This window comes from Trachemys scripta, chromosome 2, assembly GCF_013100865.1.
Source record: "Trachemys scripta elegans isolate TJP31775 chromosome 2, CAS_Tse_1.0, whole genome shotgun sequence".
NCBI classification, from domain to species: Eukaryota; Metazoa; Chordata; order Testudines; family Emydidae; genus Trachemys; species Trachemys scripta.
In genome coordinates this window covers 162758636-162777537 of record NC_048299.1, presented here as the reverse complement: position 1 = coordinate 162777537, position 18902 = coordinate 162758636, and the positions used below count along the sequence as shown (strand labels likewise).

Below are 18902 nucleotides of genomic sequence, written 5' to 3'. Positions count from 1 at the left end.
AGGCTTGGCAGTTCGTAGCCCTCTGCCTCTGGGCTCACAGGGTCAGTTATGAAAATAAAAAAATTGCTTGAGCCCCAGCACCTCTCTCTTTCATTACAAATGAAGCACTAGAAGCGTCTACACCTGAACTAATCACATGGCTAGCCTGGGATTTGGGGTGTGTGGGGGGGTGTTCAATAACAAACTGGCCTCTTTTCATCTCTTCCGGCACCACAACTTTGGAACTGGTTCGGACTATTTTTGTACCTATTTTATTTAAACCTATCTCAAAGCAAGTCAGCCGCCTTTGTCTTCGCAGCGGGGCTCAGCGCGGCGTCCCGGGCTGCGCAGGAAGCAGCCCCTGCCACAGCCTCCTAGGGCCCCGCTGTCCCGTCTGGCTCCATCTGCAGCAGCGGCCGCTTCCTCCCATCCCGTCCCCCGCCTGCCGGCGCGGGAAAAGCCGCAGCTGCCGGCGCGCAAGGAGCCGGCCTGCGTCTTCCGTCTGTCCCCGCCTCGGCCGGCTTCAGGGGAGGAGAAGCTGGGAAGGCGCGAGCGGGCCGGGCTTTGCGCTCACAGCGGGGGAGCCGCCCGGCTGCAGGGGCACTGGTGTGAGGGGGAGCAGGCCCAGGGAGGGCGCCGCACCACGGAGCCCAGCGAAGCATCGGCCTGCCGCGAAGTTACCCCAGGCATGAATCTGCCCCAGGGCCAGGGGAGCCCCGCAGCAAGGAGCCACCCGGTGCGTTTCTCCCCCCAGCCCCTTCCTAGCCAAGGCGCGTCCTCTCCAGCGTCTGCCCGGCAGCAGGGCGAGCTGAGCATGCCCAAGCCCAGCAGGCAGCCCCCGGCCACGCACGGGGCATGTGGCCCGCCCCGCCAGGGCTACATCGACGGCTATGGTGGCGAGCAGGCGGCGGGCTCTCCTTCCTCTCCCCAGTTTCTTGAATGAATAGCGAGGTGGAGCTCTAGGGAACCCGCCCCTCTTGTGCGGGCCTCTCCCGGCCGCTCTCCTCCCCGCCACTGGCTCTGCTCCTTCTCCTCCCTCCTTCTCTTGCACCCGCGCTGTGACTCTGCCTCCCCGGCCGCCACAGCTACACGGAACGGACTGGCGCTTCAGCAGCACCACTGCAGAAAGACGAGGGGGCTGCTCTGCCTGGGGGGCTTGCACGGCTGTCTGCGCTGGGGGTGCTGGGGCGGGAGGGTAGTGGGGGAACGACTTCCTAGCAGCGGTCCTAATTTGTATGAATAATATTCCACACACGCCCCCATCCCCTTCCCTCCTCTGCACCCTGGGGGGGTTTCTTGCTTTTTATACAAACAAAGCTGCTGTGGAAATGCATTTGTTCCCTGGAGTTTAGGCAAAAGTCAAGATTTTGATGCTCCCTTTTCGTGTGTGTGGGTGTGTGTCGGGGGAGGGGGGAGCGTTGGGCTCTGCCTAGAGATCAGTGTCTGAATGAAACTACATGTATTTAATTGCATGTGTCTGTACGTTGCACTGGAGGGAAAAGCACAGCACTTCTGCAAGAGCTTGGAGTCAAAGGTGTGTTTCATCTGCTCTTCATAATTTTGCTTTTGGTTTGGGTTGTTTTCCTTCCTGGGCTCTGAGGCGGGATATTCTGATCTTTGACATGTCTTTGGAGATATCTGTTTAACAGAAGTCGGGGAAATAAATTTTAAAATCCATAGTGGTTTTTTTTTTTTTTTTTTTTTTTGGTCCTGTCCCCTTGGAGATTTGATCTTTTGAAGCATGAAAGCAACCAGAACTTAACGTGTTTGAAGACTTGTGATTTTTTTTTTAAAAGGAAACTTGACAGAGGAACATATTTATAGTCCAAGTAAGTACTTTACACAGGAAATTTACATTGTGTAATTAAAAAACAAAAAAGAGAGAATTTTGAGATTTTTAGTTTAAAGTCCATTGGATTAACGTTCATCTAAGGCTGTTGAGCAAATCATTTGAATTGCAGTTTTTACAGTATATGTTCCTCAGCTCCTTCATTCACATGTGTTAGTTCAGCACCTAGGGGAAATATGCACTTGGCTTTGAATAAGTATGAGATTTTAAATACATATATATATTTATATATATATATATCAGCATCAAGAAGAAAATGTTTCTAAAATAAATATATAATAAATAATGTGCTTCTGGAAATAAAATACTTACAGCATTTTAAATCTATTTATACTGTGCATCTCAAACCGAGAAGACGAAAGTACCTCTGAGACCTGAGAGCTCCTCATACCATCATGAATGAAACCGCATCCAATACAATAACTGGATTATAATTTTTGGTGGTATTATTATTATTATTGGCTGCTTTACTTTTTTGGGTTCATCCTGCTCCTCTTCTTCCTCTCTCCCTCCTCTTTGCTGCTCCCTGTTGGAAATTATGGCTCATCCTGGGAGAAGAGGCTATGATAACCGGGAGATAGTGCTGAAGTACATCCATTACAAACTGTCACAGAGGGGATACGATTGGGCTGCCAATGAAAACAGAGGACCAGTTTCTCCAAATCTCTCTCCCCCTACTGTTGCTGGGACCTCATCTGACCATGCTGGGCTGGTGTCTCTGCCTCCTGAGCCCCCTGGCTCGGCTGCTGCTAGTAACGTACCCCTTGGTGATGGGCTGCGCCCAGCACCGCAGGCTGTTCTCTTGACTCTGTGCCAAGCTGGAGATGAATTTTCCCGCCGCTACCACAGAGATTTTGCCCAGATGTCTGGCCAGCTGCACTTGACCCCATTCACGGCCAGGGGGCGCTTTGTGGCGGTGGTGGAGGAGCTGTTCCGAGATGGGGTTAACTGGGGAAGGATCGTGGCCTTCTTTGAATTCGGTGGCGTGATGTGCGTGGAGAGCGTTAATCGGGAGATGTCGCCTCTTGTGGACAGCATTGCTGTGTGGATGACCGAGTACCTGAACAGACACCTACACAACTGGATCCAAGACAACGGAGGCTGGGTATGTGTCCAGTATTTCTTTCTCTTTAAATTACAGTAAAATCTGCATCAATGGGGTCACATACTATAGTGATGCAAGCGGTATAGACACCTATATAGAACAGAATATGAAAATCATAGTATACTTCATCCCAATGAAAGTAAGGCAGTAGTCTGGTTTGTGTTACTGTAGTGCAGGGGTCAGCAACCTTTCAGAAGTGGCGTGCCGAGTCTTCATTTATTCACTCTAATTTAAGGTTTTGCGTGCCAATAATACATTTTAACGTTTTTAGAAGATCTCTTTCTATAAGTCTATAATATATAACTAAACTATTGTTGTATGTAAAGTAAATAAGGTTTTTAAAATGTTTAAGAAGCTTCATTTAAAATTAAATTAAAATGCAGAACCCCCAGAACGGTGACAGGACCTGGGCAGCGTGAGTGCCACAGAAAATCAACTTGTGTGCCGCCTTCGGCACGTATGCCATAGGTTGCCTACCCCTGCTGTAGTGTTTTATCAGCATGTCTGTTGGTATGGGCCTTCTGAAATGTCATGTCATGCAGGAGTTAAAGTGTAGGTGCGGGAGTGGTCACAGTTAATCAAGCTTTTAGCAGAGGATGGTGAAAGTCCCCCCCACCCCCCCGCACACTTTTTTGTTGGCTGGTGCAGTGAGAGTTCTCCCTCCTGTCTCAATGTATTTTAACCATTGAAATCATACATACATGTCTCTTTACGGTAGAATGGGGTCACAGAGCAGTGTGGGAAAGGAAAGTAATGACGTTATATCCAGGAACGATGCTATAGACATGCCTGACATGTGCTGCCTAATGCTTGAATGAGGTTGCAGGTAGTAGGTCAAAGGAAAGCATGTGTGTTTTGTGTGTATGCGCATGTTAGGAACAACATTCTAGTCCGGAATGCTATAAGCAGATTTTACAGACAATCAAATGGAGCAGTGCTCAAAACTGAGTATCATCTCATGTTTATAACAGCAAAGATTTAGAATGAGATTTTACGGCATACACTAAAAGTAATAATTTTAAAATTCTCTTTCTAGTGCTTGTATTGAATCATTTTCAGGCTAGAAGGAATAAAGCCCTCCTAGGAGACCTGGGGAGGAACTTTCTATGACAATTTTCTGGAGAGTACATGATATTTGTTGTAGCCTGGTGTATTCCAAAGGCAAGTAGTATTTTATGAGTCCCAGGGATAAAAAAATCTCTGGCTGAGGTGGTTTTAGATGGGGATAAATTCAACTATAGGCAAGGAAAATCTATCATTTTCATCCTTACAATCAAACCTCATCTCTTTCTGTCTCAAATAATAGTTTTATCAATTGAAAGTTGTTTTCTCCTTATTTTCTGTATTAAATTGTGTTCCCGAGCACCTGATCTCAATTCATTCCTGCAATGTGCATAAACCCAATCTTATATGATATGCCTGTAATATATTTCTGAATCGGAGGAGTGTAATTGAGCAAAAGACACATTGCAACAGAAAACTTAACATATGGGTCAAGGGGCTGCCATAAATCATTTTAAGGGGGAAAGTATAATAGTTCTGGGGAGCTATAGGTCCTAGTGCTTTCTTCTATGAGGTATATTTATGAGAGAAATCTGTTGTATAACAATTTTTAATGCATTTTGTTTATTAAACTCATTTTTAAAAACATGTATAAACTGTTACTGTACTTAATTTTCAGCAGCCATCATTTTCATTACTTAGTGTTATATTCTGAAGCTTGCTACCTGCAGTGATTTTCTCCATTTAACTATTGAGAGCTTCCCTTCTCTCCCATGCACACACCTGGTTCTCAGCTCAAGGGGCTTTACATCCAAGGGATGAGGGAACATGCCTGGTGGGTAAAGTAGGAATTTGGGGCATTCTACCACATTTGTGTTCTGCTTCTGAAGTTAAACTCTCTCAGGGCAAGTGATTAAGACAATGACGTTAACTGAAACGTGAAGAAAAGCAACTTGCTTTGGATGTTATAAATATGGTATAAAAAGTTGCAATAGGGACCTGAAAGATAGCCTTTGAAGATGACTTTTCTCTAAACGAGTCTTTAGCATTCCTTGGGACAGCTGCTTATGCTGTGCATAGGATAGCAGAACATTTAGAATTTTTTAGATCTTAAAAATTAGGCCAAACATTAAGGGAATGACTTCAATGGGCTTTGGATCAAGCCCTAATGCTATAGTGTGTGCATATTATTGTCTATTTAAAAAATATAAATAATGAATACAAATGAAAACTTGAATGAAAAATCTTGGCCAGATGATGCAAACATACTAATGTGATTTCTTGACATATAGAAATACAATAACCTAGTACTCAAATGGTAGCCTTTAAAAGGAAAGATGCTTCTTATCAAAATTTCATGTAGTGACTGCTGATTTTTTTTTTCTGATAAATGTGGCACCATTTATTGTGTGTGTATATATTGGTAATGTACATATGTAAAAAGATATGCAAATTATCACCACACCATAGACTTTCATTTGTATCTCTGTAAAATAGGTTGTACCAGTTGGGTCCTATGTTTATTAACAACATCGTTAGAAATTTCTAGGCTCAAATGCAGCTTTTGGGATCCTCATTTCAGATGGAGGAAATCCAAGATGGCACTTCTCATAGAATTTGTTTTTCAAAATGTGTAAAAGGAAAAACATGCTTCATGGCATAATTTATAGTGTGATGACACTTGCCAGGTGCTGGAAGCACTCTATTCAACCTGGCAGTTATTCACAATGTACCCAACATATGTCCTTATTACAGTATAATGAATGCCTCTTTATAAATAATTACTCACATGCAGACATATGAGCACTTCATGTGGTCTAAGCATAATTGTGTATCACATCTCTATACCACATGGGGACATGAGATGCATATTTTTACAGCCTTCTGCTTTACAGTGTCGTGGTCCAATATGTAGTATTATGATACATTGTAGTATCGTTTATGAAGACTGTCACAAACTGTAAGGGTCAAATGATCAGTCACAAACCTGTCTTATGCAGCAAACAAGTTGCTCAACTTGCACTTACTCCATTCTGTAAGTGTACCTCTGGTAGCCAGGTCTGAAAGCTTTTGGCTGCAAATGTCTTTAAAAAACAAAAAACAGCTATTAAACACCAGCAAGTATCTTCAAAAGGACCTACATGTATTATTTCATAAGGAAAACAAAGAAAGAGAGAAACCCAAACAAACATAGGAGTCAGGAATAGATATAACTTGTGGACTACAAATTTTTAATGATTGTTAGATGTCTTAATGCTTAGGTTGTTTAATGGCTTTGATACTCAAGACTTAAAAAAATAAGTCAACCAAACTGCCTACATTAGGTTGTAGTTTTACCTTGTTATTCTGGTGGCACATAAATATGACTAAAAGATTTGAACACAGGTCAGGATGCTACAGTATTGTGCTGTGACTTGATAAAAACATCTTAATAATATTACAAAAGAAATAAGAGAACTAGGTCATCTCTAGAATTTCATGGTATTAAGTATAATATATATTTTTCCGATTGCCCAGTTTATGGCTTTATTTTATTTTTCAATCTCTGCTATTCTTGCTGTGGAATACTGATAAGCACAGCTTGTTACGAGTCTGATTTAGGGAATATTAAATGAGATGTACCTTTGGGAAATAACCATATTTGTTTTGGAATAATGTATTTCTAATAGGCTAGTATGGAGCCCAAAGACTAAATTACAGATCAGTGGTGCTCAATCTTTTTTATAGCCCAGCAGGTGACTCTCTTCTTGGGTCTGAGGGTTTTTTTTTGGGAAAGAAGGAATTAAAAACAAAGAACAGAGGGTCATGGAATGAGATAGGCACTCTCACACACATATTATAGAGAGGTGGGAGGGAGAGAGAGATTAATCCTTATTTGCGCTAATGGTTAGTTCAGGTAGGTGGGGAAAATGTTACTTTGATGATTTACTTTAAAAAAAATGTTGTACTGGAAGGTAATTTATTTAGGGCCAGATTTTGATATTCTTACTTTGTTGAGTTGTCCTTTAGAAGTCCCGTTGGTTTCAGTGAGACAATTTGCAACATAAGGTCTTATGCGGTAGGGTTATCAAATCTGTCCCTTTGCTGTTTTGATGAGTGCATTAGTTGTTGCTCAATTTATGATATCCTTTTTTTGAAATGTTAATATATGATGAGTTCTTCTGAGCCTCGCTTTGACTCCATTTAATGACTAAATCACTATTTGACTGTTAAAGGGACACTGTCAGTTTTGAAATGTGGTCCACCAAAAAAAAAAAAAAAAAAAAATTAACAGTAGTTTCAGGTACAAAACCTTCTGAGTCCTTTGCCAGGTTTTGTGGTTTTACAATCAAATTTTCTTATTTATCACAGTATTTTTCTCAATTCTCTTGCTGAAGAAGAAACTAATCCTGTTAAGGCCTGTATAACAGAAGAAACTAATTCTGTAAGAGAAACAGTGAAACGGACTGTCTACAAGTAAACAATGTGAAAAAACAGAATTTTCTCTCATCTCTTTCATGTATAGTAATTATAGCTATACTTATAACAATGCTAGGTGAAATATTTTCTGAAAGAAATGGTTGATTTTTTAACTTGATCATGTCTTTTTAAAGGTTGAGTATTACTGTTCTAGGAAATGGCTATATTGCCAATTGTAGTTAATTGCCTTCATATGGCAAAGTAATGTGGTGTTCAAACAGCTGGTTTATAGGATGGGTTTATTCTTAGTTACAATATTGAGAACTATTTTTTCTGTGTTTGCATTAATACATGTGTCCTTGGAGATGCTGTGTTTTCAGTGGTAAACTAAAAATATCTAGTTTAAGATTGGTGGTTTTTTAGTATGTGGATTGAGACTACAATTTGCTAATCCACAAATGCATGGTAAATCCAATCAAATTGCTTTGCCAACATACTGCAATGTAAATGCACTGATTCAGCAGAAGAGTCACAGGACCCAATCAGTGATATGTGAAATTGTGTCAAGCAGGAACATTTTCCCAGCAGCCAAACATCAGGGCCCAGATTTTCCAGTGTGGCACAGCCTGTTTGCACTACATCAGTGGTGAAATCTGACCCTAAAGGGGGTTTTAAACTCCCCAGGGAGAACTACCTCAACATAAAGTGGATCATTTTGGTGGTGCAGGGCTGGGATAACTGGGAAAAGGGGATACGATCAGAGAAAAGGGGGAGCCATGCCTGGAATACTGCTTTAACCCTCTGTGTTGGTTTTGGTCTCTTGTGGTTGCTTGATACTGGTATAAATTATAGCAAATCTTGGGATCCTATGATGCAACAGAGGGAATGGCCAGGATGAGGAAAGTGCAAAGGTGTGTGTGGCAGCATTGCTTAGTGAATGTGGCACTGGGCTGGAAGTTAGGAGACCTGGTTTCTATTCACTAATCTGCTGTGTGACCTTGGTCAAATCAGTTCCTCTCCATTGCCTCTGTTTTCTCTCCCACCTTTAGTTTGACTTGTCTGTTTAGACCAGGGGTTCTCACAATACATTTTTTGGTGGCCTCAGAGTGCGGCCACCAACTCTTGCTGGTGGCCGCTATGACAATTTTTCTTAAACTTCTATTAACTTTAGGAAAAACAAATAAATATGCACATATACATGTCCAAATCATTCTAATTTATTTATGTAGGGGTTTTTTTTTCAGACTCAATAATAAAAATAATGTACAGTTCTCTATTCTTTACTTGACCTAAACAGAAGAGAAACATAAATAAGGTGCTTTGCGCATTCTGGTCTTTTGTTGTTGTTGTGGGTTGCCTTTTTTAAAAAGTCTGCTGCTGCAAAAAATATTTGTATGTTTGTTAATATCACTTTTCATAGCAGATTTACTAGCTAGCTGGGAGGCTGTGAAAAGTGATATTAACTACCGTACAAATATAAATTTTCAGAGCAGACTTACTCAGCCCTGGCAAGCTAGGGGACAAATTTAAGCACTGGATGGGGAGGTGGGTAGGGAGACAAGGGGGGAGGTGAGCCCAGGGTCCAGGGCTGGAGCCTGCCACCGCACGGTCAGAGCCCAGGGCCAGAGGAGGCTGCAGGAGATCAAGGACAATGGTGATGGGGAAGGGGAGCCCAGAGCCAGCACCCACCGCTATGTGGCTGGGATCCAGGGCTGAAGCCCAAAGTCCCATGACTGGAGCTTGCCACCCGAGGGCTGAAGCCTGAGCCTCACCATCCCCAGGAAGGTGCAGAACTCACTGGCTGCCTGCTCCTCTGGCGTTTGTGGCTCCAGCGGGAGGGCGGGCCCAATCCCTTCTGGTGACCCTGGGGAAGAGGCTCTGCTTTGTGCGCTCCCCCACATACCCGAAGCACTGCCCAGGAGGCTGTGGTCACAAGAAAAGCCTCATAGTGACCAGGGCCGGCTCCAGGCACCAGCCGAGAAAGCAGGTGCCTAGGGCGGCACGTTCTAAGGGGTGGCATTCTGGCTATTCGGGGGGCAGCAGTTTGGCAGTTCGTTTTTTTTTGCTTTGGCAATTCGTCAGCTGGCTTTTTTTTTTTTTTTTTTCTTGAGGTGGCAAAAAAGGTAGAGCCAGCCCTGATAGTGACTGTATTTGAGAAGTGCTGGCTGTAGCAGGATGGTCACCTGCTCCTGCCCTGAAGGGCTTGAAATCAGCCCTGGGCTGAGGCTGCGTGAGGGCTGCTGCTAGGGAGAGCAGCAAGCCTCGGCTGATTGGGGAAACAGCCACAGCTGGGGCTATGCCCCAATCAGAGCGTAGGTGGCCTTATAAAGGCCAGGGAAGCCAGGAGCTGAGAGAACCCTCCCTCTAGCTTTTGAGGGAGAAGGGACTGGCTGCCTAGAAGCTGAGAAAGGTACCTAGAGTGGAGCAGGGCTGGGGAAAGGCTAGAGGAGCTGGGGAGCTCCAGCCTGGAGAACACCCAGGCTGCAGGCCTTGATTAAGGCCAGGACAGATACTGGGGCTACAGAGGGGTAGCCTGGGGGTAGGCAAAGGCAGCAGGTCCAAACTCTCCTTTGCCAGTGATGAATGGCGTGTACACTGCAGTCTGCCCCAGTGAACGGGGGCTAGATGGTGACTGGCAGTAGCCACCGAGACGAGGTGGGGATAAGGGCTTGGGAGTTCCTCTGAGTGGGGAGACCCAGATTGGGGGGTTGCTGCAGTGAGAAGAACCCTGGGTAAAGGGGCACTGGGGTCCGGGAGGAACATGGGGGCCAGTGGCAGCGAGACACTGGCCTGCAGAGGGTGCTCCAGAACTGGAAAAGCTAATTCCCTGGATAACCAGCAGGAGGTGTCGCAGCAGTGAGTCGTCACACTGGCTTAGACTATAAGATCTTCAGGACTATCTTTCACCATTGTGTTTGTAAAATGCCTAGTTTTGTGGGGCCCCGGTCGTTGCATCTCTAGATGTTACAGTAATGAACTGTTACTACTACTCCTACTAATTAATGTACTACTAGTACATTAATCTTTGGCCTGTGCTTTGTGCAGATAAGCCATAGCTGCCTAAATTTAGTCAACAGCTGTAGCAATAAAACAATAATCAAAAACAGTGTGAGAAATCTGATTAAATAACACATCTTCTTTAGCAAAGTGGATTTTTTTAATCTTATATTTTTCATCCCTTTTACTAATTCCGTAATGTAAAGTTGCATATTGATAAAAGTCCATTTTGTCAAGTGTTGGAGCAATTTTCTATTAGTGAGAGCTTTGTATTTTGATTATGATTTTGTTCTGCTTTTAGTAAATTGTATTTTCTCCTCTTTAGCTCTAATTGACTGCTCGTCAGAGTCTTCAACTTTCTGTAGTGATTTATAGTCACGCTTTCTAGTAATCGTTTCTTAAACAGACGCAGTTCCAGTCTCTTAAGTGTCAACAGTTACAAAGTAGCAGGAGCCCTAGAAAAGCCACAGCCATAACCTTTCGCCCCCCCCCCCCTTTAGTCTTTCCCATCTAAGTTCATACAGCTTGACAGCTGAATGATGAACCCCCTGGGAAACAGTGTGTGTGGGTGGCGCATGTTTAGAGGTTTTTACCTCTCAGTACATGCACAGAAGCATTCTTAAATATGTGAATCATTTTGTAGCAGTAGTTTAGCAACTCTAAACAAAGAAACAGCAAAAGCACACTGCAGATAGAAAACAGAACTGTCTTAATATTAAATGTTTTGGAAGACTTTTTCAGCTATGAAGTGTATTTTGAAATTCAAAGGTTTAGCTAGAGTATCTAATTGTACGGCATTCTCATGGAACGTGTCTAACGTTCTCGGAAGTTGATGGGAACATTTCCACTGATGTTAGTGGTCATTGGACCAGGTCCATGGAGTGCTAAACTCATGGGTCCTATTTTCTATTCACAATGGTATAAATTAAGAGTAACTGCATTTGTTACATTATGTTGGTCACACATCAGTTTTACACCAAGCTGGCTTGTGGTTTATTCATCATGCAACAACATACAAAGACAGCCAGAAAATTAGCATTTATTAATTCACTTGGCACTTATGGCCTAACTCAGTGCCCATTGAGGTAAATGGAAAGATTCCAGTTGACATCAGTGGGCCCTGGATCAGGCTCTTAATCTTTTCTCTATTATTTTCCATCACTGGTTGGAATATAAACTTAATTCTTCATTTTCTCTCTGAAGGTAGTGGGTGCTGGTCCCTTATCAAATATTAATAAATATTGTAACTGAAAAGGCAGTTGTTACTCAGTGACAACAAAATACAATTTTTGAGGGCAGTACTGGGATGGTGTTTCTCATTCCATGCACAATAATAGGATAAATGAAGGAGTGTGGTGCTATAAATCTGTTCCACAGCAGGATAACATCTAGACCTTCTTGGCGCACACAGACACTGATAACCAGTTTGGAGAATTTTTATTCTGCTCTGGCATTTGGTTTCATAAATGATCAGATTTTTATTTGGCTTGTAAAAGAACATGAAGCTTGATCACTTTTTCAAGTGCACCCAGGAATCTAGCATTCCTCCTCCTTTTCCTGTTAGAAAGTGTGCTATGTCCAAGTTGTAGCTGGTTTTTACCAATGTTGTTGTTTTGCAACTTGAATTATATGCAGAAGAATCTTGCTAATTTACACTGACTGGGAAGCTCCCTGTAATTGACTGTATTTTACAAATTAGCAAGTATCAAACAAACATGATTTGAAGAAGAAGGAAAAAATACATTGCATAATGCACCTGTTCATTTAGGGCTCAATCCTGCTCCAAATGAAGTCACTTAGAGTTTTCCATTGACTTCAGTGAGAGCATGAGTAGACCTTATTTAAGCAATTGTTAAATTTTAACTGTTTCCGATACAGCAAAATTTAACCATTTACTTTAACCAAATACTTTTTATACAACGCTTAATTAACCTCTGGTGCTTGGATTAGAAAGCATGCCTTATAAAGAGATACCCGAGGAGCTCAATTTATTTACCTTAACCAAGAGAGGGTTAAGGGGTGACTTGATCACAGTTATTAAGTACCTACATGGGAAACAGAAATTTGATAATAGAGGGCTCTTCAATCTAGCAGACAGAGGTATAACAAGACCCAATAGCTGGAAGTTGAAGTTAAACAAATTTACTAGAAATAAGGCATGCATTTTTAACAGTATAGGTAATTAATCATTGCAACAACTAACCAGGGAAATCTAAATCAAGATTGGATGTTTTCCTAAAAGATATGCTCTACTTCACCCACGGCTATTGGACTTGAAGCAGGAATTAATTCCAGAAAGTCTTATGACTTGCGTTCATGCAGGAGGTCGGACTAGAAGATCACAATCGTCCCTTCTGGCCTTAAAATGTGTGAATCTATTACACAAGATATCCGTGTGTTTAAGAGCTTAGTTGGATTCAATAAAGATTTATATGAATAATGAGAACATCCACACTTACATTAGACAGGATAAAAATTGCTTGTAAGCGATATGAACCCATATGAATCGGGATAAATCACACAATAACTGATGAAGTTTGAGAAAAACTTCTATTGGTAGGCTAATCCATCATTATTCATTATGTGGTTTCTTGTACATTCCTCTGAAGTAACTGGTACTAGTCACTGTCAGAGAGAAGATGCTGGACTAGATAGACCACTGGTATGGTGTGGGAATGACTATGATTACTTCATAGTTTACTCAAATATAGAATTTTGTAAAAGTATTAATCTCTAAATATGAGGCCTTGCTATAGCAACTCTTCTATTGAAACTATGTTAAGAAGTGGGGATGAGTCTGCGGCTTCTTTTCAGGAGTATTATATTTGTGAGCTATTGAATTACATCTTGATGAGATTTTTACTGGCATTAAAAGAATTTTATTAAAATTGTAATTTTAAAGGCATTTTCTTTTGTAAGAGCATCTACACTATTGAATTTGCTGTTGTACTCACACATGTATTTATGATTTAAATTTTAATTAATAAAATTAATAGGAATAGTGATAGCATTCTTTTAATGTATTATTCCATGTTAGAAATAAAATGAGTGAAGAGTCGGTTACCATGTTTTGTTAATAAGAAAAGATAACTCATCACCACTATGTATGAGTGGATTTCACCCTATTAATATGTATGATTTTATGTACAGAAATCATATGTAATCCAGGAAAACGATCCCCTTTTCCCCCAAAGAGATATTAAAGCACTGTGGTCTAGTTATTACAGAAGGGGACTGGGAGCCAGAATTCCTTAGTTTATTTTTTGGTTCTACTACTGATTGGGTGTGTGATCTTGAGCCAGTCATTTAATCTCTCTCTCTGTCTCAGTTTACCCAACCGTGAAATGGATACTTGATATGCCTGCCTCGTAGCAATGTTGAGAAGCACAGGCTACCAGGCAGTTTAGGTCTACTTTTTTTATTTAAAAAGAAAAGATTTTACAAGACCTAATATTAACAGAATGGTTTTCATGGCAGTTTTGGGTTTGGAGTTAAACAATATTCTGTAGTGCTTACATTCATCATTGCCGCAGTTGGCCAGTAGGTACAACCAGAAAGTAATTAGACAGATTAGAAAGTGACCATTGGCCAAGTTTAACTCAGTGAACTGCAGAAAAATAAAAGGTTAACTGTTTCAATATAATTATATTTAAATTCTTCCAGCCTTAATAATGTAATGTGTTTAGCAAAGCAGGTAGAGGAAATTACCAACGAATGGAAAAACAAGTTATTTTGGTCAATTTGGAGGTTGGTTTGCTGTTTTGTAGATTTTTATTTGGAAAATCCATGGAAAATGTTTAGTGCTATAGTTTGCAGCTTTAGGCCTTTCCCTTGTGCATGAGTAGGCCTTTCCTGGTAAACATTTAACAAAGGAAACTCTCCTTCCTTTCAGTTCGCCTTATACACATGTATAAAACTAATTACATTATTTTAGCGGTACACACACAATACATCTGCATGCACGCTCACACATGCTCCTCCACTAGTGCAAATCTGCTTCCTAAATAAGTAAATCTCAGGTACAATTAGATAAAATATGAAGACATATTCACTCAAATAAGATATGCCTAATTACCAAATCAGTGGAGCTATTCATGAGCTTAAAATTAGGCACATGCTTCAGTACCTTGCTGAATTGGGACCTATCTGTTCTTGGTACAGACAAAACTCCTATTTAACCCCGTGGGACTTTTGCCTGTGTGATGACATTAGGATTGGGTCCTATGGCTATAGTCCAGTGAAATGCCTTTTTACAGCAATATATTGTACATTGCAAAGCTTGTATTGTGTTACTGCGGTTAAGTAACTTTTTTTTATCAATTTCGTACTAGAGGAAAGAGTATTTATTCTTAAGTCGTCATTTTCCTTAGGAGAACCTGTGAAACAGATTCCAAGTAAGTAAAGGAGAAACAGAGCTCAGGAACAGGTTTGCTGAGTTGGAAAATAAAGAAGGGGCACAGCAGGCAGTAACTAAAGGTGGGCGGGCAAGGAAGAAATGATGAGCGGCTATTCCTGTAAGAAGAGGGGAAGAGCCAGGGAGATACCCAGAGTTCAGAACCCCAGGAGTATACTGGATGACTTGCAGCAAGAAAGAACAGGCAGAAGGCTGGAAAATCACACCATCACCAGGAAAAGGCAGGTTTATGTGACTGGGGGCTCCCTACTGAGAAGAACAGACAGACCTGTCACCGGAGCTGATCTGGAGAACAGCAGAGTGTGCTGTCTCCAGGAGCTAAGATACAGTATGTGGACCTGTAGAAGAGGCTGAAGAGAATCCTAATGGGAGCTGGAAATAATCCACTGATTGCCCTTTATGTGGGAACAAATGATACAGCTAGATTCTCACTGGAACATATCAAGGAAGATTATGCCAAGCTGGGGAAGATGCTTAATGAAATGGAGGCTCAGGTATCTCCGGTGGGATTCTGCCTGTCTCTAGAGGAGGAGAACGAAGGCAAGACAAGATTATGACAATCAACAGATGGCTCAAGCAGTGGTGCTATAAGGAGGGCTTTGGGATGTTCGACCACTTGGAGGCATTCATGGACAGAAGACTGTTCTCATGGGATGGACTCCTCCTGCCTGAGTAGGGAGGGAAATAGACTTCTGGGACGGAAATTGGTACAACTCATTAAAGGAGCTTTAAACTAGGAACTTGGAGCAGATGGTTGGGAGATGCTCGTATGATCTCCACACCTGAATTTAACATTGAGAGGGAGGAAAATCAAGTAAGAAAGAATACAGCAATGGAGAAAGGAAGAGCAGTGGGTAGGAGAATGGACGTTACCAGGAAAGATAGTGCCGATACCAGTCAGGTGATACTGGCAGTAGAATGACTGTACCCAATCGGGCGAGGAATGTGGGTGAAGCCAAGCAGCAACAATGAAGATGATTGTAGATCAATGCAAGGAGCCTGGACAACAAAATGTTGGAACTAGAACTACCAGTGCAGGAAGTGAAACCAGGGATTGGGATAACAAGAACTATGGTGGAATAGTTCTCATGACTAGAGTACAGATTTTGAAGAGTATGTGCTGTTCAGGGAAGACAGAAGGCCAAGGTGGTGGAGTAGCATTGTATGTTAATGATGAGGTAGACTGTGTAAAGAAATTAGAAGTGTTGGAATGGATAAGACCATGTCTGTTTTGGGCCAAAATCACTTTGGGGAAGAAAGCTACTAGAAGGTCCCCGGGCCAGTGCTCGGGGTGTGCTACAGACCCCCCTCTCCGCCCCCTGGATCAGATTTGGCTATGGCTAGAGACCTCTAATGCTTTTAATGAAATAAATACTACTGGGAAATGTGTGATTATGGAAGACTAACTTCCCAGATATAGATTGGAGGCCAAGTGCTACTACTAATAGTAAGGCCCAGATTTTCGTGCATGTGATAGCTGACAGATTTCTTCACCAAATAGTAGCTGAACCAACAAGAGGTGATGCCATTTTAGATTTGATTTTGGTGAGTAGTGAGGATCTTTATAAAAGAACTGGTTGTAGGGGACAGCCTTGGTTTGAGTGATCATGAGCTCATTCAGTTTAAACTAAGTGGAAGGATAACCAAAAATAGATCTGCAACTACTGTCTTTGATTACAAAAGGGCAAACTTTAAAAAATTAAGGGAATTAAGGACGTGGACAGGACTGAAGAACTCAAGGATCTGAATGTGGAGGAGGCTTGGAATTACTTTGAAAGTTGCAGAAGCTATCTGAAGCCTGCATCCCGAGCAAGGGAGAAAAATGTGTAGGGAAATTTGCAGACTAAGCTGGATGAGCAAGCATCCCAAACAGGTGATTAAGAGAAAGCAGACAGCCTACAAGGAATGGAAGATAGGAGGGATCAGCAAGGAAAGCTACCTCTTGGAGGTCAGAAAGTGTAGAGATAAAGTGAGAACTACCAAAAGCCAAGCAGAGTTGGACCTTGCAAAGGGGATTAAAACCAATAGTAAAAGGTTCTATAGCCGTATAAATAAGATGGAAAGAAGAAGTGGAACTGCTAAGCACTGAGGATGGGGTGGAAATTAAAGATAATCTAGGCCCGGCCCAGCATCTAAACAAATACTTTGCCTCAGATTTTAATGAGGCTAATAAAGAATTTAGGGGTACAGGTCTGTCGCATCTTAGGCGTATTTAACATGCGCAATTTCAGCTTTACGTGATCGGTGGGAGGGTGGGGGGAAGTGCCGGCGATTCCACCAGCGTGAGATGCGAATCCATTAAAATATTTTTTGGGGGGACTTGACAGCAACAGCATGCCTTTAGGCCTGTGCTAAGGTTCTCCCCTATAATAACCCTGGAGGGTTGGTGGGGGGGGGGAAAAAAAACCGAACAGTTTAAATAGTGCGTATGCCCCGGAGTGAGTGTGAGATGGGAGAAGCGAATCTGCTGTTCCCATTACAGTACTCAGTCCCCCTGTGCCTCTCATACTGTGCGCATCTCACTGTGCTGAGTGAGATTCTACTGTGCCTGTACTGTTTAAAGATACAGTACATATTTTTTCGTATAACATGGCCCCTAAGTGCAAGCCACCTACTTCATCTGGTGCTCAACTGAAGAAACAGCGATCTGTTCCAACGCTGGAGGAAAAACTGGCTGTGTTGGACTTATTGAGAGACGGTATGTCCATCGCCAACGTGGCGGGTAAATACGGCCGCAACGTATCTAGCATCCGTGCCATCAAGATTCGAGAGAGAGAAATTCGTCAAGCCATGGCATCAAGTGCTCCAGTAACTGCTAAGGTGACGAGCCAAGTGTGTGATAAGACTTTAGTGAAGACTGAAAAGGCATTAAACTTATGGCTGGAAGACATGAACCGTAAACGTGTGCCTATCAATGGCAACATGTTACGAGAAAAGGCTTTTAGCATCTATGTGCTGTTCAAACCTCCTGTCGAAGAGGGACAGCCTTCTGATAAGAAGGAATTCAAAGCCAGCCAAGGTTGGCTTAACAGTTTTAGGAACCGCTTCAACCTCAAAAACGTGCAGACTACTGGTGAAGCTGCATCTGCCAATGAGGAGGCAGCAAAAGCCTACCCCGAACAATTAAAGAAAATCATAGAGGAAAGGGGCTATCTTCCAGAACAAGTTTTTAATGCTGACGAGACTGGGCTCTTCTGGAAAAAAATGCCCACCCGCACTTAGATTTCGAAATCAGAAAGACAAGCCCCTGGCTTCAAAGCAGCTAAAGACCGTGTGACTGTGTTGCTTTGTGGCAATGCGACTGGGCATTTAATAAAGCCTGGCTTGCTCAACAGGGCTGCAAATCCCCGTGCCCTAAAAGGCAAGAACAAAAATCTCCTGCCTGTGTTCTGGCAATCAAATAAAAAGGCTTGGGTGACGGCAGCATTATTTCTGGATTGGTTCCACAAGTGTTTCATTCTGGAGGTCAAGCAGTACCTTGAAGAGAAAGGACTTGACTTTAAAGTGTTGCTGATCGTAGACAATGCTCCTGGTCACCCTGCGGCACTCCCATTTGCGCATAACGACGTTGAAGTCGTCTTTCTCCCCCCCCAATACCACCTCCATTCTCCAACCTCTCGACCAAGCTGTTTCAAGGCCATGTACAGGCTTACATTCTCATGGATCCTTACCGCTATGGATGCTGATCCCAATGTTAATGTGATGGAGTGTTGGAAGTCCTTCAACATTGCTGATTGCATCACTTATATTAAACAGGTAATGGATGCAATCAAGCCTGAAACAGTCAATGCATGTTGGCGAAACCTATGGGAAGACTGTGTGAATGATTTTAAGGGTTTCCCAATCATTGACAAAGAAGTGAAACTCATTGTTCAGGTGGCCAGGCAAGTGGGTGGTGAGGGCTTCATCGACATCCTCGAGGAAGAAATTGAGGAATTATTTGAGAGCCATAGAGAAACATTGACTAATGAAGAGTTAGAGGAACTGATAAAATCGTCTACAAAGATGAAGATGATGACGGAAGAGCCAGCAACTTGGAATCTTCATAAATTTTCTGAAGTGTTCCAAGCAGTGAAACACTTGAATGATTTAATTTCTGAATATGATCCTTCTATGGAACGAAGCCTCAAAACCACACGTAGTATTACGGATGATTT

General features: G+C 42.3%; 1 protein-coding gene across 5 annotated transcripts in view; it reads left to right on the top strand.

Moving 5' to 3' along the window:
- The first annotated feature begins 463 nt into the window (after positions 1-463).
- The window catches only part of BCL2 (BCL2 apoptosis regulator), a 123001-nt gene continuing 104562 nt past the window's right edge, over positions 464-18902 (top strand). Inside the window, exons 1-3 of one of the 5 annotated variants that reach the window (XM_034762101.1) lie at positions 1423-1513; positions 1776-1808; positions 2184-2933. In XM_034762101.1, coding sequence (XP_034617992.1) covers positions 2367-2933 — 567 coding nt within the window. In that variant the 5' untranslated portion in view covers positions 1423-1513; positions 1776-1808; positions 2184-2366. Of the gene's footprint in view, positions 1514-1703; positions 1809-2183; positions 2934-18902 lie in introns of all 5 variants that reach the window. The other 4 variants (XM_034762099.1, XM_034762102.1, XM_034762098.1 and 1 more) reach the window with 4 other exon arrangements.